At 40.6% G+C, this 27,041-nt stretch overlaps 1 protein-coding gene across 2 annotated transcripts in view; it reads right to left on the bottom strand.

Moving 5' to 3' along the window:
* The window catches only part of USP42 (ubiquitin specific peptidase 42), a gene marked incomplete at its 3' end in the record, with an annotated part of 73,603 nt that overhangs the window by 19,939 nt on the left and 26,623 nt on the right, over positions 1–27,041 (bottom strand). For both annotated transcript variants that reach the window (XM_027772520.1, XM_014588483.2), the window contains 5 exon segments: positions 327–394; positions 1,790–1,892; positions 7,369–7,479; positions 18,009–18,209; positions 21,356–21,605. In XM_027772520.1, the coding sequence (XP_027628321.1) occupies positions 327–394; positions 1,790–1,892; positions 7,369–7,479; positions 18,009–18,209; positions 21,356–21,596 (724 nt within the window).

Raw genomic sequence — 27,041 nt, 5'->3', positions numbered from 1 at the left:
GAAACAACCCATCAATAGGGGACTAAAATAAGTAAAATACTACTATAACTATGAAAGATGGTTAAACTACAATATGTGTGCTGAAATGTAACACAATTTCTAATATTAAGAGACAAAGTAATATAAACAGTATGTTCCCAGTTTGTACCTGCATAGGAATCAACTGGATAGAAATACCACAAATTGGTACAGGGGCTGCCTTTGAGGAGGGGTAAGGATAGCTGAGCTGGATGGAAGATGTACTTTTCATTACTAACCCTTTGGTACTGTTTGCATCTTTTTTAAACCACCCATGTATCACTATCAACTTTTAAATAAAAGTTTACCTCTAGATCTTAGGTATCCTCCAAATATCTGACAAACAAGTGTGGTGGCCTGGGTGTGTCTGTCTAATCTGAAAAATATAATATGAGAGAAGTAATATGAGAGAAGAGTTCTGTGAAAATTACATATGATACAACCAAATTTTAAAAGCATATACATTTATAAAAGATGAAGAATTCAAACAGAGGAGCCACAAAAAATAAAAAGATATCACTATGTGTGGCAGCCCCAAAGTCTGTCTGACTAGAATCCAGTGAGGGTTTGAGGAGTGGTAGGAGATGTAAAAGAGTAGAAACTACATCGTAAAGGGACTTCAAAGTCAAGGAATGAGGCCCTGATGCAAGAAGCGAGAGGAAGACAGGCTTGTGACCCTGCACGGGGGAAATGTCTGGTGAAGGCAGAAAAGGGAGAGGATATTCCTGTTTTGAGTCTATCACCACCCAGACAATGGAAGCCTGGATGAGACAGTACTGGTTGCAGTGAGAACACAAAAAAAGCTGTGCAATGTGTGTTTATGCACTAGCAAGTGGATGAGGACTTGTTATCTAATTATATCCCTGGTCTTCCTCTTGGGTCTGCATGTACATTTTATGAAAGAAACTACAGGAATTGGTAACTAACCAGTATGTGGGAGGGTGGGGGTAGCAGGGTACACAGAATACAAATACAAATGTCTGAGAATGGGGGTCAGCAGAGAAAATGTCAGTTACAACTAGAAAGGAGAAGCAGTTAGTTTCAGACTTACAGAGGTATGTTGATACTCAGAAATTAAATAATGGCAAGAACAATATTCATTTCCTAACAATATATAATTGAACGAATCAAATTGTTACAGTAAACATTCCTTTTTAAATTTTAACTATTTTTTAAAAAGAATTATTTTATTTCATTCATTATTATTATTATTTAATTTGACCAAGGACAGACAGAGAGAGGGAAGGAAAGTGAGAAAACAAGCTGCCATGTCTAGGACTTGAACCACAGTCAACCATGTAGATGTCCAGCACCTTTACCACCACACCACCTGACAGCCCCAATTTTAACCATGTTAAAATAATGCAAATCAGGGGGGCCAGCAGATGGTATAGTGGTTATGTCGCTGGACTGCCATGTGGCTGGACCCCCATGTGGCTGGACCTGGTGGCTTGAAATTCAAGCCAGTCGCGTGTACGTGCATGCCCAAGATCCCGGGAGGAAAACGGAGAAGGGAATGCAATGTGGCCATCACCCCTGAAGGGTGATTTCTCACTTTACCTCTCGCTGTCTCTGTCTCTCTCTCTCTCTGGCAAGCGCACATGCGCTTGTGCCCTGACGCAAAAACCTCTTGGGGAAAAAAAAATAATGCAAATCAGCTGGGAAAGAGGCCAAAGTCAAAAAGTAAAGCAAACATACATTTAAGGCAAAACTGAATTCTGAAAGGCCAGAATGCAAAGTTAAGAAATGGCCAATGCTTTGTAGTACTTACTTATTGCTGCCATTCAAGCATGCTTTTTGCATAGCATCAACTGTGTACTGAAGGAATTCATGGGCATCTTCTTGGTTTCCAAAACGGAAGTGCCTAGCTATACCTATAAAATTTAAGTAAAGACAAGGCTTTATCATTACACATAATATGCCGAAGCAGTATCTCAAAAGTACTATATCTCAAGATAATATGTTGGTTTAAAAAACCCCTGGGTTGAACCAGTAGATGATATAATGATTATATTGCTAGACTCCTACCTAGCCAACCGTGGTTTGAATCCTGGACCTGGCAGCTTGAAACTCACTCTGGGGTGTCTGTGCATGTGTGACTAAAATCCTGAGAAGAGTCTGGAGGAGAAAAGACTGTAGCATGGTCATTCCCCCTGGAGGTTGATTTCTCACTTTCCCTCTTTCTCTGTCTCTTCAACAAGTACATGCACCCTATAGCAAATATCTCTCTTTAAAAAAGAACAGGAAAGGAAAGGAAAGGAGAGGAGAGGAGAGGAGAGGGGAGAAGAGAGGAGGAGAGAAGAGAAGAGAAGAGAAGAGAAGAGAAGAGAGGAGAGGAGAGGAGAGGACAGGAGAGGAGAGGAGAGGAGAGGAGAGGAGAGGAGAAGAGAGGACCTGGTAATTATTCTATGAGGATCCAGTACTAAAACAAGCTCCGCTGAGAACAGTCATGAAGACCCTGCCCTTTAAATCACTAAGCACCACTAAGACCACAGGGGTTAGAGTTTCTGAGAGTCTAGAGAGTAGCCACAGTCAGATTCTTAGATCTTTAGTAAATTAATAAAGTTATATCTGAATAAGTTCAATGTTGGCTATATTGTTTCAAAAGTCTGCCAGCCTCTGAACATGAAGACATTGCTACCTGGAGACTAAGGCCACATGGGAGGCCCAGGTTCAGTTCCCAGCCCAATCTAAACAGGCTGGGTGTTGTAGTGTGTAACTATAGTGTGTAACTCTAGCTGATGGGAAGGCTGGGGTAAGACAATCCCCACATAGTGAGACCTGATCAACACTCAGTCAAAATCTATCCACCCCAATAGATAAATGAAAACACTTAAAAGAAAAAAAAGTTGTTCAAAATGTTGTATTGGTACACACATTTTCAATTTGGTGCTAGGTCTCCATGATAAAATCCATGCAAGGATTTGTGTGTGGTGGTTAAGGTGGTATTGTGGTTAAGGTGCTGGACACTACCAGGTAGCTGACCACAGTTGAAATCCTAGAACTGGCAGCTTCCTTTCTCATTTTCTCTGTCTCTCTCTGGTCAAATTAAAATAAAAAAAATAAATAAAGTTAAATTTTTAAAAAAGGTTAAATAAAATAATTCTTTAAAAACAAAACAAAACAAAAACCTCACACTGGGCATGTGTGCATGCAAAAAAAGTAACAACAACAACGATTCTTTCTTAAAAAAAAAAAAAACAAGGGGCCAGCAGGTAGTGTTGTGGTTAAAGGTGCTGGAATTCCCACATGGCCAACCACAGTTCGAGTTCCGGACCTGGAGGCGGACGTGGAGGCTTGCTTTCTCACTCTCCCTTCTCACTCTCCATCTTTCTCTGGAAAAACTCATGTGAAAAAATAATAAATACATAAATAAAATAATTCTTTAAAAAAAAAAAACAAAAACATTGTGGCCAGTAAGTGGCACAGTGGTTAAGGACACTGGACTCCCACACGGCCAACTGCAATTTAAATCCCGGACCCGGTGGCTTGCTTTCTCACTTTCCCCCTCTCTTTCTCCTTCTCTTTCATTGTGTCCCTCTCTGGACAAATTAAAATAAATAAATAAGGGCTGGCAGGTGGTATGATGGTTAAGGGCACTGGACTCCTACATGGCCAACCGCAGTTCAAGTCCGTCCCAGACCTGGCAGCTTGCTTTATCACTTTCCCTCTCTCTTTTTCTCTCTCTCTCACTCTGTCCCTCTCTGGTCCAATTTAAATAAATGAATGAATGAATAAATAAATACAATTCAATAAAGTAATAAAGTTAAAAATAATTCTTTAAAAAATATATTACTCGTGCTTACTATACAGGTATGTAGAAAAATAAATACATGTATAGACAATCAAAACTTGTCCTGGGTGGGAACCAGCAGTTGGCATAATGGCTATGTCGCTGGACTCCCACATAGTCGACCGCAGTTCACGTCCCGGACCCGGTGGCTTAAAACTCACGCCGGGCGCATGTGCGTGCGTGCCCAAGATCCCAAGAGGAGAATGGAGGAGAAGGGATTGCGGCGTGACAATCCCCCCTGGGGGGTGATTTCTCGCTTTCTGTCTCTACGTCTTTGTCTGTCTGGCGAGCGCACACACCCTATAGCAAAAAAAAAAAAAAAACAAAAAAACTTGTCCTGGGTGAAATTTTAACATGATTCAACAATATTTTAAAGCTTTTAAAGGCACTGTCTGATCTGTTCTGTCAATACTGCCAAGGGTTGGGACCAACAGATAGCATAATGTTTACATCACTGGACTCCCACATAACTAATCGTGGACTGAGTCCCAGATCTGAAGGCATGAAACTCACACATGCCCAAAATTCCCAGAGAAGGGATTGCAGCTTGGTCATCCCCCCAAAGGGGGTGATACTTCATTTTCTGTCTCTGTTTCTGTCTCTCTGGCAAGAAAATAAATAAGTAAAATAACCCCAAGGGCCAATATAAGAGCTCTTTAATCTTCAGTAGCTTTTTAGGATAAAGGATTATACTTTGTCACTGAGTAATTACACACCCCTCCCTCTAATAACCTAGATACCAGATTACAAGTTAGTTTTTAAAAATTTATATGCTTTAATTTTAATTATTTTATTTTTTTAAAGTTTTGCTAGAGGGCACATGAGCTCACCAGAGAGACAAGGTAAAGTGAGAAAGCAAGCAACCAGGTCTCAGACTTGAACCACAGTTGGCCATGCAGGTGACCAGCGCCTCAACCACCAGCCCACTGGCTAGCTCCAAAATTTGTATGCTTTTTTTTCTTAAAGAAGTATTGTTATTTAACTTTATTTATTTATTTTTATTTTTAATTTGACCAGAGGAGGATAGAGCGAGAGAGAGGTAAAGTGAGAAAGCAAACCACCAGGTGCAGGACTTGAACCTTAGCCATGTGGGAGTCCAGTACCCTCAACCACCACACCACCTGCTAGCCCCCCAAAATCTGTATACTTTTTAACTTCCAACTCAGTAAATTGAGATGACATAAACTTTAATAAAGAGGGACCAGCAGATGGTGTAATGGCTACATCGCTGGACTCTCTCATAGCTGACCGCAGTTTGAGTCCCAGACCCTGAGGCTTAAAATTCATGCAAAGTGCATGTGCATGCATGCCCAAAATCCCAGGACTGCAGTGTGGCCATTGCCCCCGAGGGGGTAATTTTTCACTTTCTGTTTCTCTGGTAAGAGCATGTGTCTTACAGCAAAAATATCTCTTAAAAAATAAAAGGTTTAATAAACACACAGATGAGGCCAGGTGGTGGGATGGTGGTTAAGACACTGGACTTCCACATGGTCAGCTGCAGTTTGAGCCTTGCACCAGGTGGCTTCAAAATCATGCCAGGTGTGTGTGCAGGTGCCCAAAATCCTGAGAGAAGAACAGAGAAGAGATTGTGGCATGGACATCTACCCTCGGGAGTGATTTCTTTCTTTTCCTCTCTGTGTCTATGTCTTGCTCTGTTGAGTGCATATACCCTATAAAAGAAAAATCAAAAGAAAAAGAAATACACAAAAAGTGCATATAGGGACCAGCAGGTGGCATGGTGGTTAAGGCACTGGACACTCCCACATGGCCAACCACAATTTGAGTCCTGGACATGGCTTGCTTTCTCACTTCCTCTCTCTCTCTCTCTCTCTCTCTCTCTCTCTCTGTGTGTGTGTGTGTGTGTGTGTGTGTGTGTGTGTGTGTGTGTGTGTGTATGTCTGGTCAAAATAAAATAAATTAATGTACAAGTAAATTTTTTTAACGTGCATACAAAAATTTCTTATATTCTATTTAAATTGTTTAAAGAATTATTTAACTTTATTTTAATTTGACTAGAGAGGGACAGAATGAGAGACAGAGAGAGAAAAAGAGAGAGAGAAATAGAGAAAGCAACCTGCCAAGTCTGGGACTCGAACCATGGTCGGCCATGTGGGAATCCAGCATCCTTAACCACCATGCCATCTGCTGGCCCCATCTATTTAAATTTTAAATTAATTAGAAAAATGTGAAATTTAGTCATAAATGTTCTCAGTTATAAGTATATTTTTTAAAAGATTTATTTATTTGTTTATTATTATATATATTTTTTCAATTTGCTGCTGGGTATATACACTCACCAGGGAGACAGAGAAAAAGAAAATGAGAAAGCAAGTCACCAGGTCCAGGACTCGAACCACAGTTGGTCATGTTGGGAGTCCGGTGCCTTAACCACCACATCACCTGCTGGCCCCCTAAGTTTACATCTTTAAGAGTATAATTAACTTTGGGACCAGCAGTTAGCGTAATGGCTATGTCACTGAACTCCCATGTAGCCAACTGCGGTTCAAGTCCTGGACCCAGTGGCTTAAACTCACTCCAGGCGCGTGTGCATGTGTGCCCAAGATCCAGAGAGAATGGAGGAGAAGGGATTGCAGCATGGTCATCCTCCTTGGGGGGTGATTTCCCACTTTCTACCTCTGTTTCTCTCTGTCTTTCTGGCGAGTGCACACACCCTTTAGCAAAAACCTCTTCAAAAAAGAAAAAAAAATATAATTAACTTTATTTTAGCAACCCCAGTCACTATATATAATGTATACTACTCATTTACTATGTTAAAACTAATTTTAAAACTATTGAGAGAAATATGTGGGACATTATCGGAGATAGTATTATCCGGCACAGAAGTTTAAGTATTTGGGAAAAATCTATAAAATTTATCAATTATTTTATTAACAAATTGGGTTTAAGAGGCCAGCAGGTGGCAAGGTGATGCTGGATTCCCACATGGCCAACTGCAGCTTGCGTCATTTTCTAGCAAAAATGCACCATGATTTTTTTGACAACTCAATAAGGTAAGTAAATATTTTTTTAAAAAATTGAGTTTAGGGAACCAGCAGTTAGCGTAATGGCTACGTCGCTGGATTCCCACATAGTCGACCGCGGTTCGTGTCCCGGACCCGGTGGCTTAAAACTCACGCCGGGCGCGTGTGCGTGCGTGCCCAAGATCCCGAGAGGAGAATGGAGGAGAAGGGATTGCGGCGTGACCATCCCCCCTGGGGGGTGATTTCTCGCTTTCTGTCTCTATGTCTCTCTCTGTCTGTCTGGCGAGCACACGCGCCCTACAGTGAAAATCTCTCCAAAAAAAAAAAAAAAAAAAATTGAGTTTAGAATGATTAAAAATTTGCTTACATTAAACTAAATACTGTCTTTATAATATTGTCATCTTATGCTTTAAAGTGCCAAACTGTATTTATAACAGTAAATGTTTTACTAAAAATTAGTTATTAACAAATATCTACATCTAATAAAATATGCAAGGGGCTCATATTTTACCAATTAAGCCATGAAGACCAATTAGCTGATAAATACTAACATAAAGTACTACAATTGATACTCACGCCGCATCTCATTGATGACAAACATTGGTTTAATAACATCCCCAGGATTACTGAGCGCCTGAGTAATATGCGCTTGCATTGTACACATCATACAAAATCCTTCTGCATGACCTGAAAGATAACAAATAATAATAATCCAAATTAGTAAAACATAACTATATATACACATTGAAGTAAGTTAAAAATAAGGACACAATCCTGAAATTAAGTAACAATAATAGCTACTATGTGCATGCACTGAGCTATCTACTTTATTTTCATTTAATTCTGTAACAAAAGTGGTATTTATTGGCTCTATTTTACAGGAAAGAAAAAGGCCCAGAGAGTTTAAAATTTGCCTAATGTCACACAGTTATTATATGGCAGACACATAATTGGACTCAAATCATACTTTTTCTAATTTCAGATACTATGGTTACAGCTATTCTCTATACTGGAAAAACAAGAATATTTTTCATTTATTCTTTAATTGCCAGAGGGGTATATATGCTTGCCAAAGAGGGACAAAGAGGCAGAAAGGAGGAGAAAGCTCCTCCAATGCAGTCCTGCTGCAGGCTGGTCTCCTTCATCTCTCCACCCTATTGGGATTTTGGGTACACATGTACATATACCAGGTCAAGCTGTCAAGGCTGGGATTTGAACCATGGTCAGCCATAGGGTATCTCACACTCTTTTTATTTTATTTTATATTTTTAGAGAGAATTTTGCTATAGCCCATATGCATTCACCAGAGAGACAGACAGAAAGCAAGAAATCACTCCCCAGGGGGGAGGGCCATGCTACAATCCCTTTTCCTCCATTCTCTTGAGATTTGGGGCAGGTATGCACACATGACCTGTCTGAGGTTTAAACAACCAGGTCCAGGACTCAAACCGTGATCAACTATATGGGAGTCCAGTGACACAACTATATGGGAGTCCAGTGACACAACCATTACACCATCTGCTGGTCCCAGTATATCGCTCTCTTAAACATTAAGCTATGGGCCAACCTAAATTGTTTCTCTTTCTTTTCTTTCTTTCTAGAGTACAGGCGCTTACCAGAGAGAGACAGAAAGAGATGGAAAGTGAGAAATCATCTCTCACAGGGGATGGCCATTCATGATCCCTTCTCCTCCAGTCCTGTTGGTATTTGGGGTATGCATGCACACATGCTAGGTATGGTTTTCAAGCTACTGAGTCTGGAACCCAATCACAGAGTTGGCCATATGGGATTCAGTGTCTTAACCTCCAGGCCACCTGCTGGCCCTTTTTTCTTATACACACTGTATCTCACAGTAACAGAATGTTTCCCACACTAGGGGTTAGAAATCTCACTGTAAATATTCTGGCTTTATTTGGCCACATCTGTGATTTCTACTGCATATTCTTTTTCTTTTCGTTTTTATAACTTCTTAAAAATATAAAAATCATGGGGCTGGCAGGTGGCGTGGTGGTTAAGGTGCTAGACTCCCACATGGCTGACCGTGGTTCGAGTCCTGGACCTGGCAGCTTGCTTTCTCTCTCTCTCTCTCTTTCTCTCTCTCTCTGGTCAAAATTAAAATAAATAAATAATAAAAATAAAATAAATAGAGTTTAAAAAAAATATATATATATACAAATCAGGGACCAGCACACAGTCGACCGCAGTTTGTATCCTGGACCCAGTGGCTTAAAACTCACGCCAGGCGCGTGTGCATGCGTGCCCAAGATCCCAAGAGGAGAATGGAGGAGAAGGGATTGAGGCATGGCCAGCCCCCTGGGGGGTGATTTCTCACTTTCTGTCTCTCTGTCTGTCTGGTGAGTGCACGCACCCTAAAGCAAAAAACCTCTCCAATAAATAAATAAATAAATATCATTCTTAGCTTATGCTAAGTGGTGCTACTGGCATCTAGTGGGAAAAGAACAGTCATGCAGCTAAACATCCTACAAAGAACAAGATAGCACCCCCAGAACAAAGAATTATCCAGCCATAGGGCCAGAAAGTTAATGTGCTGGATTCCCACATGTCTGATCGAGGTTCAAGTCTCGGACCTGGCAGCTTGAAAATCACAACAAACAAATAGATAAATTAATAAATGTTTTTAAAGATATTTAAAAAGATGGGGGGCGGGGGAACAGCAGATGGCATAATGGTTATGCCACTGGACTCCCACATAGTTAACCACAGTTCTAGGCCTGGACCCGGCTTAACCCTCACATCAGGCACCTGTGCGTAAGTGTGTGCTCAAAATCCCAAGAAGAAAATGGAGGAGAAGGGACTGTAGCATGGCCATTCCCCCAGGAGGTTATTTCTCACTTTCTGTCTCTATCTCTCTCTCTGTCTCTGTGGTGAGTGTATGTACCCTATAGCAAAAAATCTCTATATTATAGAAAAAAAGATTACTCAGCCACAAATGTCAAAAATACGGAGGTTGAGAAACTCTTTCTTAGATAAAAGGCTATTCTGAACCTACCTTAAAAATCTTAAAAGGCCTCAAAAGGATAAAGCTACTTTCAATTAACTGTAATATGATAAACTCAAAAATCCTTAAAGGAATAAAAAAAATCCTGGTACCTAATAACATAAAATAGATAATGTCTGGCATCCAACTAAAGAGAACAAGGCATGGGGCCAGCTCCGTAGCACTGCAGTTCAATGTTGTGAACAGAACGCCAGATCCCATATGGCTGACGATAGTTCAAGTACCAGCCCCAGCAACTTGAGGAACATGCCAAGTGCATATGCATGTGTGCCTAAAATACTGATGGATCGAGAAATGGAGAAGGATTGCAGCATAGCCATCCCCCAGTGGGCAAGAGGTGTGATCTCTCTCTGGCAAATGCACATCTCACTGGTAACTTAAGAAAAAAACGCCAAAACGAACAAAAAAGAGCACAAGGCATGCAAAGATGCAGTAATGGTCAATAAAAAGGAGAAAATAAACAGAAGTGGGCCAGAAATGATACAGATAATAGAATCAAAAGTCAATGACATGGGGTCACCAGGTTGAGTAATGGTTAAGGTGCTGAACTCCCACATGGCCGACCACGGTCTGAGTCCTGGACCCAGTGGCTTGAAACTCACACCAGGCATGTGCATGCATGGCAAAAATCACAAGAAGGGAATGGAGCAGAAGGGACTGTAATGTAGCCATCCTCCCTCAGGGGTGATTTCTTGCTTTCAGTCTCTATCTCTGTCTCTCCTGCAAGTGTACACACCCTATAGCAAAAATTATCTCTCACCAAAAAAAAGGACAATGATACTAAAATATATTATAGATTATCCCTTATCAGAAATGCTTTTGGACAGGACCAGTAGTTAGTGTAATGGCTATGTTGCTGGACTACCATGTAGTCAACTGCAGTTCGAGTCCCAGACCCGGTGGCTTAAACTCACACCAGGTGCGCATGCATGCATGCCTAAGATCTCGAGAGGAGAATGGAGAAGGGACTGCAACGTGGCCATCCCCCACTGGGGGTGATTTCTCACTTTCTGTCTCTCTGTCTCTTTCTTTCTGCCAAGCACACATGCCCTATAGCAAAAACCTTTCAAAAAAGTTACTGAGAACAATGAAAAAAGAAGCCCCAGACTAGGAGAAAATATTTACATATAATGTATCTGACAAAGGACTTATATCCAGAATATATAAAGAACTCTTAGAACTAAACAGCAAGAAAAACTACCTAGTTTTAAAATGGGCAAAAGAGGGGACCAGCAGATGGTGAAATGATTACACTGCTGGACTTCCACACAATCGACCACCGTTTGAGTCCAAGACCTGGAGGCTTAAACTCAGGCCAGGTGCATGTGCATGCATGCCCAAAATCCTGAGAAGAGAACCAAGGAAAAGGGATTGCAGCACGGTCATTCCCCCAGAGTGATTTCTTGCTTTCTGTCTGTCTCTCCAGCAAGCACATGTGCACTACAGCAAAGATCTCTCTTTTAAAATAAATAAATAAATAAATAAATAAATAAATAAATAAATAAATAAAATGGGCAAAAGACTGAGACAGAAAAGCAAAGCAAATATACAGATGCCGGAACCAGCAATTAGCATAATGTCTATGTCGCTGGACTCCCATATAGCTGACTGCGGTTCGTGTCCCAGACCCAGTGGCTTAAAACTCACGTCAGGCGCGTGTGTGTGCTTGCATGTCCAGGATCCTGAGAAGAGAATGGAGGAGAAGGGATTGCGGTGTGGCCATCCCCTCTGGGGGGTGATTTCTTGCTTTCTGTCTCTATGTCTCTCTCTGTCTGGCAAGCGCACGCACCCTATAGCAAAAACATCTTCAAAAATAAAAATAAATATAAATATATATATATATACAGACACCCAAAAAGCACATAAAAGATGTTTAACGTAGGGGCTGGCAGATGGCATGGTGGTTAAGGTGCTGGACTCCCACATGGCCAACCACAGTTCAAGTCCTGGACCTGGAGGCTTGCTTTCTCACTTTCCATCTCTCTCTCTCTTTCTCTTTCTGTGTCTCTCTCTTGTCAAATAAAATAATAATAATAATAAATTTGGAACCAGTAGATGGTATAATGGTCACATTGCTGAACTACCACATGGCCGACCATGGTTCAAGTCTCAGACCCAGCAGTTTAAAAACCACGCTGGGCTTGTGTGCATGCATGCCCAAAATCCTGAGAGGAGAATGGAGAAGAGGTGACTGCAGCATGGCCAAACCCCCTGTGGGGTGATTTCTCACTTTCTGTCTCTCTGTCTCTCTAGCGAGTATATGTGACATCTTACAAAAATCTCCCTCTAAAAATAATAACAATACATTTAAAAATTAAATAAATAACTTTTTTTAAAAGATGTTTAAAATCATTACTCACTAGGGAATTACAAATTAAAACCACAAGATATTACTGTACTACACAAATATTAAAATGGCTAAAATTGGGGCCAAACCATGGCCTATTGGTTAAAGGAGCTAGATCCCATTTGATTGACCATATAGTTCAAGTCCCAGACCCAGCAGCTTATCAGACATGCCAGGCATGTGTGCAAGTGTGCCCAAAATCCCTAAAGGAAGGAGAAATGGAGAAGGGATTGTGGCATGACCATTCCCTGTAAGGGATGCTTTCCTTTTTCTTGCCCTGTCTCTCTCTGGTGGGCTCACACACCCATTGACAAATTTTTTTAAAAAGAAAAAAAGGCTAAAATTGAAGAATGTCCACACCAAGTACTGGGAAGGATACAGGGTAAATTCACTGCTGGTGGTGGAAATGTAAAACATTATGAACCCAGTCCAGTTCAGTGGTACACACCTCTAAGTCTCAGCTACTCAAGAGGCTCAGGCAGGAGAAACTCAAAGCCAGTGAGGCCAACATAGCAAGACTGTCTGAAGGAGCTGGGTGTGGTGGTATACACCTGTAATCCCCTCCACTCAGAGCTCAGGCAGGAGGATCATGACACCACAAGACTTGGTCTAAAACAACACACACACACACATACACACACACAAGCGTGCGCACACATGCATGCGCAACACACACACAAACCGATCCTTCTGGAAAACATTTTGCAAGTATCTTTTTTTTTTTTAAGAATTATTTTATTTAACTTTATTTAGTTAGTTATTTTAATGGGATCAGAGAGGGACAGGGTGAGAGAGTGAATGTGAGGGAAAGTGAGAAAGCAAGCTGCCAGGTCCAGAATTCGAACCATAGTCAGTCATGTGCGAGTCCAGCACCCTCAACCACCATGCCACCTGACAGCCCTTTGCAAGTATCTTTTTTTTTTTTTTTTTTTGGAGAGGTTTTTGCTATAGGGCGCGTGCATTCACCAGACAGAGAGAGATAGAGAGACAGAAAGCGAGAAATCACCCCCCGGGGGGATGGTCACACAGCAATCCCTTCTCCTCCATTCTCCTCTCGGGATCTTGGGCACACACACACACGCGCCCGGCATGAGTTCTAAGCCACCTGGGATGGGACAGGGACCACGGTCGACTACATGGGAGTCCAGTGACATAGCCATTACGCTAACTGCTGGTTCCCCCCTTTGCAAGTATCTTAAAAGTTAGGCACAACTACCATAGAACTGAACTATTTTACTCAAAAATATTTACAGAAGAGAAAAGAAAATATGCCTTTACAAAGACTTGTTTGTAAATATAGTGTCTTAAAAATCTGTGATGGCCGCAAATGGGAAATAATCCAAAGTCTATTAGTAAGTGAATGAAGAAACAAACTGGTATATTCACACAATGGAATACTAATTAGCAATGAAATGCCCTGCTATATGCAACAAGAGGAATAATAATGTCTGGATCATTATGCTGAGTGAAGGAAGCAAGATAGCAAAAGAATACACACTTTATGAGCCAGCAGCTTTAGACGCTGGATCCTACATGACCAACTGTATGGTTCAAGCCCTGGACCTGGCAGCCTGAAAATCATGTAGGGGGAGGGGGCAGCAGATAGTGTACTGGTTACGTTGCTGAACTCCCACACAGCTGACCACAGTTCAAGTTCTGGACCTGGTGGCTTAAAACGCATGCTGGGCACATGTGCATGGATGCCCAAGATCCTGGGAGGAGAAAGGAGAAGGGATTGTGGCATGGCCATCTCCCCAGGGATGATTTCTCACTTTCTCTCTCACTGGCTCTCTCTCTCTCTCCAGTGAGCACATGTGGCCTAAGGTAAAAATCTCAAAAAAAAAAAAAAAAAAAGAAGAAGAAAATCACACCAGGTGTGTGTACCGGCATGCCTAAAATCTAGAGAGGAGAATGGAAAAGAGATTGGAGCATGGTCATCCCCCTGGGGTGTGATTTCTCACTTTCTCTCTCTCTCTCTTGTGAGCACATACACCCTACAGCAAAATAGAAAACAAACAAAAATACATATTTGATCATTTCACATATACAACATTCTTAAAAAACCAAACTAATTTAGAGATATAGAAAGCATACCAATGGTTTCCCGGGGTGTTGGGGATAAGTCTAAGGGAAGGGGTGGAAGGAATAGTTTCAGAGGGATATTTGGAAACTTTTAGAAGTGATAAATATATTCAGTATCATAACTGTTGTGATGATGGTATCACGGATGCTTACAAATGTCAAATAAAGTTACATATTTTAACTTGATATTCTTTATTATTTCTCAATTATACCTTAATAAAGCTGGGGGTGGGTGGTGGAGAGAAGACTACCAATAACATAAAAGACAAGTACCTAATTCTAGTCATCTCTCTTGCTGTCCGGATGCCAGGTGTGGCTTTCATTCATACCACACCGTACTTCTTTTAAACACAAAAGTGATAGGAAAGCTGTCTATGAGGAATGAAATTATCTACTTAAAAAGGGAGAAAATGAGAGCAAACAAAACATTCATTTTGTAATTTAAATCCCCTTGGTGAGGACCAGCTGAAAACATGGTGGTTAAGGTGACTGGATCCCACACAGCCGACTGCATGATTCGAGTCTCAGACCAGGCAACTTGAAAAACACTAGGGGGACCAGCAGTTGGCATAATGGCTATGTCGCTGGACTCCCACGAAGTCGACCATGGTTCGAGTCCTGGACCCAGTGGCTTCAAATCCCACCTGGTTACATGTGCGTGTGTGCCCAAAATCGCAAGAGGAGAATGGAGGAGAAGGGATCATGGTGTGGCCATCCCCCCAGGAGCGATTTCTCACTTTCTGTCTGTCTTTCTCTGTCTCCCTGGTGAGCGCACACGCCCTATAGCAAAAGCCTCTCCTGAAAAAAAGAAAGAAAAGAAAAAGAAAAACACACTAGGTATGTGTGTGTGCATGCCCAAAATTCCAAGAGAAGAATGAAGAAGGGACTGTGGAGAGGCCATTGCCCCTAGTGGGATGCTTTCTCATTTTCTTGCTCTCTGCGTCTCTCCGGTGAGAGCCTGCACAAATTGCTAAAATTTTTGTTAAAAAAAGGGCAGGTAGGTAGCGTGGTGGTTGACGGCACTGGATTCCCACACAATGGATTCCACACAGCCTACTGCAGTTCGAGTCCCAGATCTGGTGGCCTGCTCTCTCATTTACCCTCTCTCTATCTTTCTCACTCTATCCCTCTCTGGTCAAATTAGTCATTAATCAATCAACAAACTGTAAAATAATAAATCTATGGTTTTTTTGTTTTTTTGGTTTTTTTTAAAAAAAAGGAAGGGCCAGCAAATGGCATAGTGGTTAAAGTGCCAGACTCTCACATGGCCAGCAGTGGTCTGAGTCCTGGACCCAGCAGCTTTAAACTCATACAGAATGCATGTGCATTCATACCCAAAATCCCAGGAGGAGACTAGAGAAGAGACTGCAGTGTGGCCATCCCCACTGGGGGTGGGAGGGTGATTTTTTCATTTTCCCTCTAACTGGCTCTCTCTGTCTCTCTCAGGCGAGGGTGCACACCCTATGGCAAAAACCTTCAAAAGGAAAAAAAAATAAAAATAACAGAAAAGCTGGAGCCAGCAGGTGTCACAGAGGTTAAGGCACTGGTCTCCCACATGGCCAATCTCAGTTCAAGTCTCAGATCAGGTGGCTTGAAAATTATGCCAGTCACATGTGCATGCAGGCCCAAAATCCCAAGAGAAGAATGGAGGAAAAGTGACTGTGGCATGACCATATCCCTAGGTGATAATATCTCAATTTCCTTCTGTCTCTCTCTGGTGAGCATACACATCCATAGCAAAAAAATCTTAAACAAAAAGAGAGAGAGAGAAAAGAAAACCCTAGGCATAACAAACATCTCCAGGTGATTAAGATTCTGGTGATTTTTCTTTTTTGTTGTTTTTTTTTCCCCCTGTACTTTCCAACTTTTTTTTCCTTCTTAATTTGCTGAAGAGGAATGTATGCTCATCAGAGAGAGACAAGGAAAGAGAGAGGAGGAAAGAGAGAGGAGGAAAGAGAGAAAACATTCCTCACAGGAGGTGGTCATGCTGCAATCCTTTCCCCTCCATTTCTCCTCTCAGGACTTTGGACACACACAAGTGCCCAGCATGTTTTTTAATCTGCTGGGTCCAGGACTTGAATCACGTGATAGGCCATGTGCTTAACCACCTTAAACTGCCTTGCCACCATACCACTGGCTGGACTTAAACTTTCTAAATTCTTTTTTTTTTTTGGAGAGGTTTTCGCTACAGGGCGCATGCGCTCGCCAGACAGAGAGAGACATAGAGACAGAAAGTGAGAAATCACCTCCCAGGGGGGATGGTCATGCCGCAATCCTTTCTCCTCCATTCTCCTCTCGGGATCTCGGGCACGCATGCACATGCACCCGGCGTGAGTTCTAAGCCACCGGGTCCGGGACGCGAACCGCGGTTGACTACATGGGAATCCAGCGACATAGCCATTACGCTAACTGCTGGTTCCCTCTAAATTCTTTATGAGCACGACTTAGCTCTTTTTGGGGGGAATAGCTAGTTTTGAAAGGACAGTTTAAATTCTCCATTAAGTAAAGAACTATTCAGGTCAGCTGGTGGTTTAGTGGTTAAGGTGGTTGGATCCGGGGGCCAGCAATTGGCATCGTGGTTAAGGCACTGGACATTCCCACATGGGCAATCACAGTTCAAGTCCTGGACCTAGTAGCTTGCTTTCTCACTTCTCTCTCTCTCTCTCTCTCTCTCTCTCTCTCTCTGTGTGTGTGTGTGTGTGTGTGTGTGTGTGTGGTCAAATTAAAATAAATGAATGAATGAATAAATCAAATTAAAAAAAAAAAAAGGTGGGTGGATCCCACATAGCAAATTACATGGTTTAAGTTCCAGATCTGGTGACTTGAAAAATACACAGAGTATGTGTGCATGTCCAAAATCCTGAGAGGAGAACGGAGGAGAAGGAATTGTGGTATGGCCATCTCCACTGGGGGAGTACTTTCTCACTGTCTCTCTTTTTCTCTCCTTCTCTCTGTATAGCAAGTATACATGTCCTATAGCAATTTTTTTAAAAAAGAAAAAATCTATTCACAAAGAAATCAATTAGCTTGTTCCCAACCTCATAATTAATGAACAGCACAAAACATACAAATAGGAATTTGAGAATTGAATTTAGATAAATGATCAAGAAGACTATTTCATTTATAAAGGATGAAGACTATTTACAATGTATGTAGAGGATCAAAACCTCAAAACAAAATTCTTAAATTCTGAATTTTGATACCTGATCACTGAATGGACTTCCACTTAACTAAATTAGACATTCTGATATGTTATAATGGATTTCCTGCCCTGTGGGTTGAAGACGGAGCTCAGAAATGCTAAAGGGAAAATCCTGTAAGAATTTCAGGTGGTTGAGGGGCATTGGTGAGAAGGTTCCTCTGCTCTAAGGCTGACAGGCCAAATAAATGAATCAAGTTTTCCAAAAAAGTATGAATGCCAAGTGAGGCAAAATTTTTTAACCCTGCTTGTCCCAGATGTTAGTGTTAGACATTTACATCATATTTTTTTAGCATGTATAGCAAATCAGCAAATATACCAAATATTGATAAAATATTCCTTTTTAAATACTGTCACAGGTCAATTTAAGTGCAAAATGCTTTTTATGCAACCTAAATATAAATCCTAAGGGTTCTGGTCTTTGGTTTCTAAAAGAATACACCAACTTACTTCATAGTGATCCCTTAACGCTTTGCTTAATTCTTCACTTTCAATTATGAGAAAAAAAAAAGTGAGACTAGGTTAGCATAACACCATACAACAAACATAACATAATACAGAACACTTACATGTCTTGGAGTGTTCATGTGAGAGCATATAATTGGCGAGAGGAGGCGTGTAAGTTAAACACTGCAATGCTGCATTAGCAAAACAGGTATTGCCCAAATTCTGGAGCCCAGCTCCAACTCTATGAGTTTGTTGCCACTTAAGACAAATCTTCTCAGATGGGAAAAGAACCTTCTGTGGAGGAGCAATGCCATCACCTAGGGCTGAGGAAACAACAAATAATTTAAAACAAACCACTGAGTGCTTCTGAAGCTAAATAAATAGCAACACTTGATCAAACCTTAATCTGGTTAAGATTCTAGCTCATTACCAGCTTGCCAAAAATACAGGGGAGAGAGGAAGGGACATATTGAAAGACAGAACTCACAGAACCAGCAGGTGACATGGTGGTGAGGACATTTGACTCCCACATGGCTGGCTTTGGTTTGAACCCTGGCCTCAGTGGCTTAAAAATCATACTGAGCATGTGTGCATGCATGTTCAAAATCCAGAGAGGAGGATAAGGAGAAGGGATTGTGGTGTGGCCATCCCCTGGAGGGTTATTTCTCACTTTCACTCTCTAACTCTGGTGAGCACACACACATCCTATGGGGGTGGGGGGGGGAGCCAGAACCCAGAATGTGAGAACTCAATTATTTGATTTCCTCAATTAAAAAAAATATATATCCTGTAAGAACAAAAAGTAGGAAAAGTTACTGATTAAAAGAAATAGAAGAGATATCCACCAAATGCAAAGTGAAGAACTCATTTGGATATTGCTTTGAATGATTTACCTGGTTTTTGTTTTGTTTTGTTTTGTTTTAAATGACAACTAGGGAAATGTGAATATTGACTACATGTTTAATTTAATACAAAGACACCTTCAGGGTCAGCAGGTGGCATGGTAGTTAAGGTGCTGGACACCACATGACCAACTACTCAGGTTGAGTTTTGGACCCAGCAGCTTGAAAAATTAGGCCCAGTGCATGTGCATGAGTGCCCAAAATTCCAAGGAGGACGGATTAAGGTGTGGCAATCTCTCCTGGGGCATGCTTTCTCACTTCGCCCTCTCTTTGTCTCTCTCTTTCTCTCTGGTAAATGCATGTACCCTACAGCAAAAAGGAAAAGAAAAGAAAAGAACAAAGATACTTTCCGTTTTTAGAAAAGAGTAGATTAGATATAAAGTATTAGATTTGCTTTAAAATGATGGGGTAAGGTTCAGTGGATGTGATATAATTAGCCATGAGTTAATAAATATCAAAGTTGGCTGATAGCAACATGAAAGTTTATTATAATTACTCTTTTATACTTACTTAAAAATTTTTTCATAATAAAAAGTTTTTAAAATGATAATAATGGGCCAGTCCTACAGCACAGCAGTTAAACACTGTGCAGCAGAATCTGGATATCATATGGCCAAGTATGGTTCATAGTGGCTTGAAAACAGCCTAGGCAAATATGCATGCATGCCCAAAATCCTGGCAGGATAGAGAAACAGAGGAAAAAGGATTGCAGTATGAACACACCCCATTGGGGGTACACTGTCTCACAGGCTTGCTTTCTCTCTGGAGCATACACATCCTGGGCAATTGAAAAAAAAAAAAATGAATAGCAACTAAGTCAATAGAAAGTACAGGATAAGTCAATTCTCTGTAACATTTGCTATAGATGCTTTTATTTATTTATTTAGGAGGCTTATATTCAATATCATTATCATCACCATCGTCCTTACCATCTCACTTATTCAGAGCTTAGTAGGTGTTACACAGTCTTGATTCCAAGGGTTAGTACTGATGTCATTTCCATTTTACCATTAAAGAAACTGACTTGAACTAAGGCTGCAGGGAACTATTCTACACACTTATGAGTGCACTACACATGGCCCAGACATTTTATCTATTTTTAAGACTTATAGACAGATTAATAACTAAGTGTGGTAGAACTTAGGTGAAACTCAAGGAATAATTTATTTTTAAAAAGTTTAGAATCACCACTAGTAAGGCTAACTTTTCAAAGGCTGACCAGATTCTCAGTGCCAGGAAAGGCTGAAATGTCCTATAGATGATTCTCTATTCAGATATATTAAAGATTATTTAAGTCTGCCAAGGTAGATCTGGCCTAATGGAGAATAGAGAGCAAAACTGGAAAAAGAGAAATGAATCCAGAGACAGCAGACAATGTCCTCAAAAAGGTGAGAGCAGGGAGATATGAGCTACGTTCTAGGGGTGACAAAGAGCCCTAGCAACGTGACAGGGGCTAGGGCCTATGGAGAAAGTTGTCCTATGGGAAAGTCTTGGGGGGGAAGTAGCAACAGAACTTTAAACCTCTGTGTATAACATTCAATTAAGCTGTTGTGTTCTGTCATATAAACTTTACTCCCATCCAAAACACCTTGGGCAAATCATACCACCCACTAACACATCACAATATCAAACTTACTAAGAGGACTCAAAACAATGTAAGAGTCAAATTATTCTAAGTCAAACAATGTTCTAAGTAAGAACTAATTCTACCTTTCAAATCTTTGAGTCATCAGATCCAAGTCTTAGTTATAAATACAAACTAAAAGTGTCAATGTCTCACTTATCTGTATGGTTTAAGAAATGTAAGATTTATTCTGTTTTAACAAATGTAACATTTATATTTGCTCCGTTTTGAAGAGCTTAATTACTACTCATAATTTTTAACTGGTATCCTGGGTGTTAAAATACAATCATTTTTTTAAAATCTTTAAATTTTGGGAACCAGCAGTTAGCGTAATGGCTATGTCGCTGGACTCCCACATAGTCGACTGCGGTTTGCATCCCGGACCCGGTGGCTTAAAACTCACGCCGGGCGCGTGTGCATGCGTGCCCAAGATCCGAAGAGGAGAATGGAGGAGAAGGGATTACGGCGTGACCATCCTCCCTGGGGGGTGATTTCTTACTTTATGTTTCTCTCTGTCTGTCTGGTGAGTGCACGCACCCTATAGCAAAAATCTCTCTAAAAAAAAAAAAAAATCTTTAAATTTTTAGAAGACAGACATCCACACATCTAGGGAACTATAATAACTATCAGTTAACTGACAAGATAATGCAATGCTTGCCTATCTTAATTTTCACCAATATAAAAGTTTATCCTTCAAAAAATTAGGAATAAAAGAAACTACTAATATCCTGGTAACTAAAAAATAAAGTACCCTGCTACACTGTATTTGTTAATCACAAACAAGTTACAGGGGAAAATGAAACCCATCAGATAATACAACACTGCTGGTCACACAGGAGACAATGTATCTTGCAAAACTAAGCCCCTCTATGAAACTACCAACCCACTGGCAGCATTTATACAGGAGTTTTCAGCAATGATTCTGTCTTTCAAAAAACAGTACCTTGATCCTTTTGTGGTGATGGCTTTGATTTATCAGGTACAGATGAACTCGAGTAAACTACAGCACCAGGTACTGGTCCTAAAGAAAGTGTGTGATTTGAAACATCATTTAATGAAGACACTGCACCCCAGCTGGCAGCACCTGCATCCATGTCTCCAGGTGAGACTGCCTCAGAACTGCCAGGCTGATTCTGATAGGTTGATGGGTCTGAAGATTCAGAAGCTTTGTCAACTATGGTCATTGTTCAACTCTGCAAAAGACAAAAAAAATATACATTTGTTTCATAAGGTGAGAAAACTAATCTATCTATCCTACCATTAGATCTTGGAAAATTATTCCAGCAATTTAAAACTTATTTCAAACAAACCACCCAAATATTAAAGCAATAGCATTTTCTAACATTTTAAAAATAATTTCCATTTAGCATCATGATAATCTGAACGTGTACACAATTTTTAAAATCTTCAATGAAGTATTTCATTAGAACATCTTATTCTATTCCATGCTCCCAAAAGTTTCTGTTTATAATCAGGTTCCTCAATTTTTAATTCTATGCATTTACTAAGTACCTCTCTCTTCAAGCCTCTCTCTACTGGGTAAAGCTAGAAACTTTATAGGTACTAATACATCTGATTAAAATTCCAATTTGTAGGAGCCAACAGGTAGCGTGGTGGTTAAAGGTGCTGGATTCACACATGGCCGATCACAGTTCAAGTCCCAGACCTGGCAGCTTTCTTTTTCACTTTCGCTTTCTCTCTGTCTCTCTCTGGTCAAATTTAATAGCAATAATAATAGTAATAATAACAACAATAACAGCAACAAATGGAATTAAATAATTATTTTTTTACATTTTCAATTTGTATATAATTTTTCAGAGAAAAAGTCTCAAATATAGAAAAAGAAAATCTAGCTTTTATATATATATATTTTTTTTTTTTTTTTTTGGAGAGAGACATAGAGACAGAAAGCGAGAAATCACCCCCCATGGGGGATGGTCACGCCGCAATCCCTTCTCCTCCATTCTCCTCTCAGGATCTTGGGCATGCACGCACACGCGGCCGGCATGAGTTTTAAGCCACCGGGTCCAGGACGCGAACCGTGGTCGACTACGTGGGAGTCCAGCGACATAGCCAATTACGCTAACTGCTGGTTCCCTAGCTTTAATATTTGAGCTTAAACAAAATGACATTGTTATGAAATATATTCCTTCCATTTTTAAAAAATTACTACTATATAAAGTCTCACCTTCAACACAAACCCATTTTTCTAAAGAGGCTCGTTTATATGATATGCATGACATTTTAAATGAAACCCATAGGGCATTACTGCCATCAAACTTGAACACAAATATGTTACAAAGTGGTTAATAAACTTTTTCTCTGAACCCTATTTTAAAATCTTAGGGCTACCAGTAATTGAGCATTTTCTGTGGTGGGTATTGCATTAATTCAACAATGTACACTAACCTGCTTAATTTTCATAAGGAATCTATGAAAGATTAGAAAGAACCCACATAATCAATAAAATGAAGCAACTGTAACCCCAGCTAGTGACTGAGACTAGGAGCCAGATCCAAGATTTGGAGCTAGGTTTCCTTCTGGCTATACCATCAGATCAACAGTACTTTTAGGAATGTTTCTGAAATTGGCCAATGGCAGTCAAATCTAGATGGGCCACTCCTCTGTAGAAAACCTTTCAGGAGTGTCCAGGATACTCACAGCACAAGATCTAATAACTTACTTGGCACTGTGTGACCTAGTAACTTCTGCTCACTCTCCATGTTAAAGCCTGCCAGACTGAGTTCAGGCATAGTCCCTGATCTCTCTGGACTCTGCTCATGTTTTTTTGTTTTGTTTTGTTTTCTAAAGATTTTGCTATAGGTTTGTGTGCTAACCAGAGAGAGACAGAGGCAAGAAGTGAGAAATCATCCCCCAGGGGGATGGCCACACTACAGTCCCTTCTCCTCCAGTCTCCTCCTGGGATTTTGGGCATGTATGCACACATGCCCGGAGGGAGTTTTAAGCTACTGGGTCTGGGACTTGAACCATAGTCAACTCCGTGGGAGTACAGCAATGTAATCATTACACCATCTGCTGGTCCCTGGCTCATGCTCTTTTTTACCTACTCTTTCCATCCTTCCACCTCTGACCACTAACACTTCTACTCTCACTTTAGAATTTATTTCCTTTGGAACAGTTTGTTGACAACTCCTGTGCCCTAAGCCTGGGTTAGAAACCCCTTCAAAAAAGCCCCCACATGGGACCAGCAGTTAGCGTAATGGCTATGTCACTGGACTCCCATGTAGTCGACCATGGTTCGAGTCCCAGACCAGGTGGCTTAAACTCACACCGGGCACGTGTGCATGCATGCCCAAGATCCCAAGAGGAGAATGGAGGAGAAGGGGTTGCAGTGTGGCCATCACCCCTGAGGGGTGATTTCTCATTTTCTATCTTTCCATCTCTCTCTGTCTTTCTGGCAAGTGCATGCACCCTATAGCAAAAACCTCTCCAAAAAAGGAAAAAAATTTTTAAAAGCCCCCACAGCACCCTTGTGCTGATTTCTTTAAAAAAAAAAATAATTAATTTAATTTATTATTGTTGATTTTTAATTTGACCAGAGAGTGAGAAAGCAAGCTGCCAGATCCAGGACTCAAACCAGTCAGCCATGTGGGAGTTCAGCACCTTAACCATCACGCTACCTGCCAGCCCCAGTTACACTGATTTCTATGTTAGTATTTCAACATTTACTCCAGTCATTTTACTTATCTACAGGAAGCTTCCCATACATGTGTTAAACAAACAAATGAACAAATTCTGGAAACAGAAAGTCACTATAATTTCTTTTTAGCACCAGTTTATGCTTAAGTGACTTATATACAATATCTCATTTATTCCGTGGTCGAAACAGTCTTTAAATTTCATTTTAAAAATATTCAATATTGCAAGACCGGCCCAGTAGCCTAGTAATTAAGGGAGCTGGATCCCACATGGCTGGCTGCAATTTGCTAGGAGAGAAAGAGAGAGAAGGAGAGGAGAAAGTACACCCTGCATCCCATGGTGCACGGTCACAATTCAATCCCCTCTCTTCCACTTGCCCAACCTATCAGGATTTGGTGCACACATGGACATGCACCCAGCGTGGTTTTCAAGCCACCATGGCTAGGATTCAAACCATGCAGTGAGCCTTGAGGGATCCAGCTCCCTTAACCTATAGGCCACCAGCCAGCGCTGTTTGCTTGGTTTTTTTGTTTAAGGTTTTTGCCATAGGGGCTGTATGCTCCTAGGAGACAGACAGTGAGAGGAAAAGTGAGAAATTCTCCCTCAGGAGGGATAGCCACGCTGCAATCCCTTCTTCTCCATTCTCCTGAGATTTTGGATATACAGGCACATGTGCTCAGCATGATTTTCAAGCTGCCAGATCCAGGACTTGAACAGTGAGTGATCAGCCTTGTGGGAGTCTAGTGCCTTAACCACTACACCACCTGCTGGCCCCTGTTTGATTTTGAAAGCCTCAATTTTGTGCTTTGTAATTTTTAATTATGGCTAGATTGTCACTGAAAAGGCATAATCTTAAAGTTTGGGGAACCTTATATGGAAATAGAAAAGCAGATAGTAATTAGATTTTTTTAAAGAATTATTTTACTGAATATTTATGTATTTATTTATTTAAATTTGACAAGAGAAGGACAAAGTGAGAGAGAGAAAGCAAGAAAGCAAGCTGCCAGGTCTTGGACTCAAACTGCAGTCAGCCATGTGGGAGTCTAGAGCCCTTAACCACCATGCCACCTGCTGGCCCAAGTAATTAGATCTTAATAAACTAAGAAAAAAATGAATTGAAACTTTAAGTCAATTAAAGATAAATGACTCTTATCCAGGAAGAAATTTGAGCCATATCACCCAAATAAAGTTTATATTTTCTTCACCTAACAGTGAAAAGAGATTACAAAAAATCATGGGGACAGGAATAAGAAAGCAAAAGAGGGAAAGGAGGAAAGAAATTAAAAAATCCAAAATAGAATAATAAAAAGTTTATCCAGCCTTATTTATAATTGAATAGCAGCAAAAATACTGATATTTCTAGGAAATACCTTCAGGACAATCGTTAACAATTGACAAAGAAAAAACAATTTTAACTTGCTCCAGTTACCTTTGTGATAGGAAAAAAATCCTCTTAAATAAAAAAGACTTAAGGAAAACACAAGTCATTAATAACTAGATAGCATTATAATTTCAGGAAAAAAATAAAACTAAAAACACTTATTCTTCTTTGTTTGCACATTTAGCCAATTAGGTCTTACCCTAAAATCATCAGGAATCAAACTAAACTCCATCCACTACAAAACAAGTTTTCTTGAAGCCAAATAATGTGTGTAAAAGTTTAGGATTCATATGGTTACATATTCAATAATGTCTCTAAATATACTGTTATAAATATAAGGACTTTAATTAACTACTTAAATGAAGTTAAAATGTCTTTCAGCATCTTTTGATGATATACAAAATATTACAAAAGATTTTTAAAAAAACATAACAAGATCATATGAATCAAAGTTGGACGTCTGTGGAAGAATTAAACAAACTGACTTCACATGCACTTCCTTTACTTTAAGAACAATCTTTTCCCAGAAAGTCTTAAAACTCCCAGTCCTCTATATTATTTGTCTTTTTTGGTGACCAAATGCTAGAATGCATTTTTATTTCATTTTAAAAACAATGTCGCCATTTAAACAGTGTAGCACTCTACATACCTTGAGATAATAATCGCAACACATTTAAAAAGAAACTGTTACACTCTACTTCATAAACAATGTAATACACGTTCTTGGAGCATTTCCGTTTGAAGAGAAAAACTCACCCGCCTTATTAAGACACCACCTTGGCTTTAATTATGCGTAAGTAAACAAAACAACTGGCCTTAAACCTTAACAAATACTCACTACAGACTTGATTCAATGATATATAAAAGAAAATGAAACTGATCCTAAGTAAAAACAAATAAGTGAAACTGATTATTCATACCCACTAGGCACTCTAAATGAGTAATACAATAAAGAGAGTAAGTTGTTTAAAATTTACGACTCTGAACATTTCTGAGACTCCGCAAACATAGCTCGAGAACCTGTCATTACTGTTGTTACCTTGAAAAGAGCACTAACTCAACAGTTTTTCAACCACTTTTATTGTTATTTGACTGTATTTACTACAAATGACCAACACGTTTTCCTATAAACAAGTAAGTCTTAAGGCCTCGGTGAATATAAAAGCGCTATTCAACAAAAGTAATCTGCACTCCTTACAGAGAGGTTAAAGTCCTAGAAGGTAAAACTTGGGTCCCATCAAATTTTCATTTGAAGATCTAAAGCTGATTCCCCCGCCCAGGTAAGTTGGCTCTTCCTGCCCCGAAGATAAAGAACGTGAAGGAGGCACACATGCTTTTGGGGACACGCCGCCCGGCTCCTCCTCTCCCCTCGCCCGCCACCCAGGAGCCTCCCGTCCGGGTGCCGCTCCGCCCCGGCGGCCGGCGTGAGCAACTCGGGCACTCGGCGGAGAAGCCAGGTTGACCGCTCTGCTAGGACGGACCGAGTGGGAGGGGGCGCCCAGGGTGGGAAAGTTTGTCTCTGTTAGGGATGGAGTGGGGGCGGGGAGGCGGGCTCGGAGGGGCGCTCGGGGGCGGGAGGTGGCAGCCA

The sequence above is a fragment of the Tupaia chinensis genome, unplaced genomic scaffold (genome assembly GCF_000334495.1).
Source record: "Tupaia chinensis unplaced genomic scaffold, TupChi_1.0 Scaffold000279_1, whole genome shotgun sequence".
Taxonomy (NCBI): Eukaryota; Metazoa; Chordata; class Mammalia; order Scandentia; family Tupaiidae; genus Tupaia; species Tupaia belangeri.
Note: the sequence above shows the minus strand (reverse complement) of the source record. Positions and strands in the feature narration are given on the sequence as shown.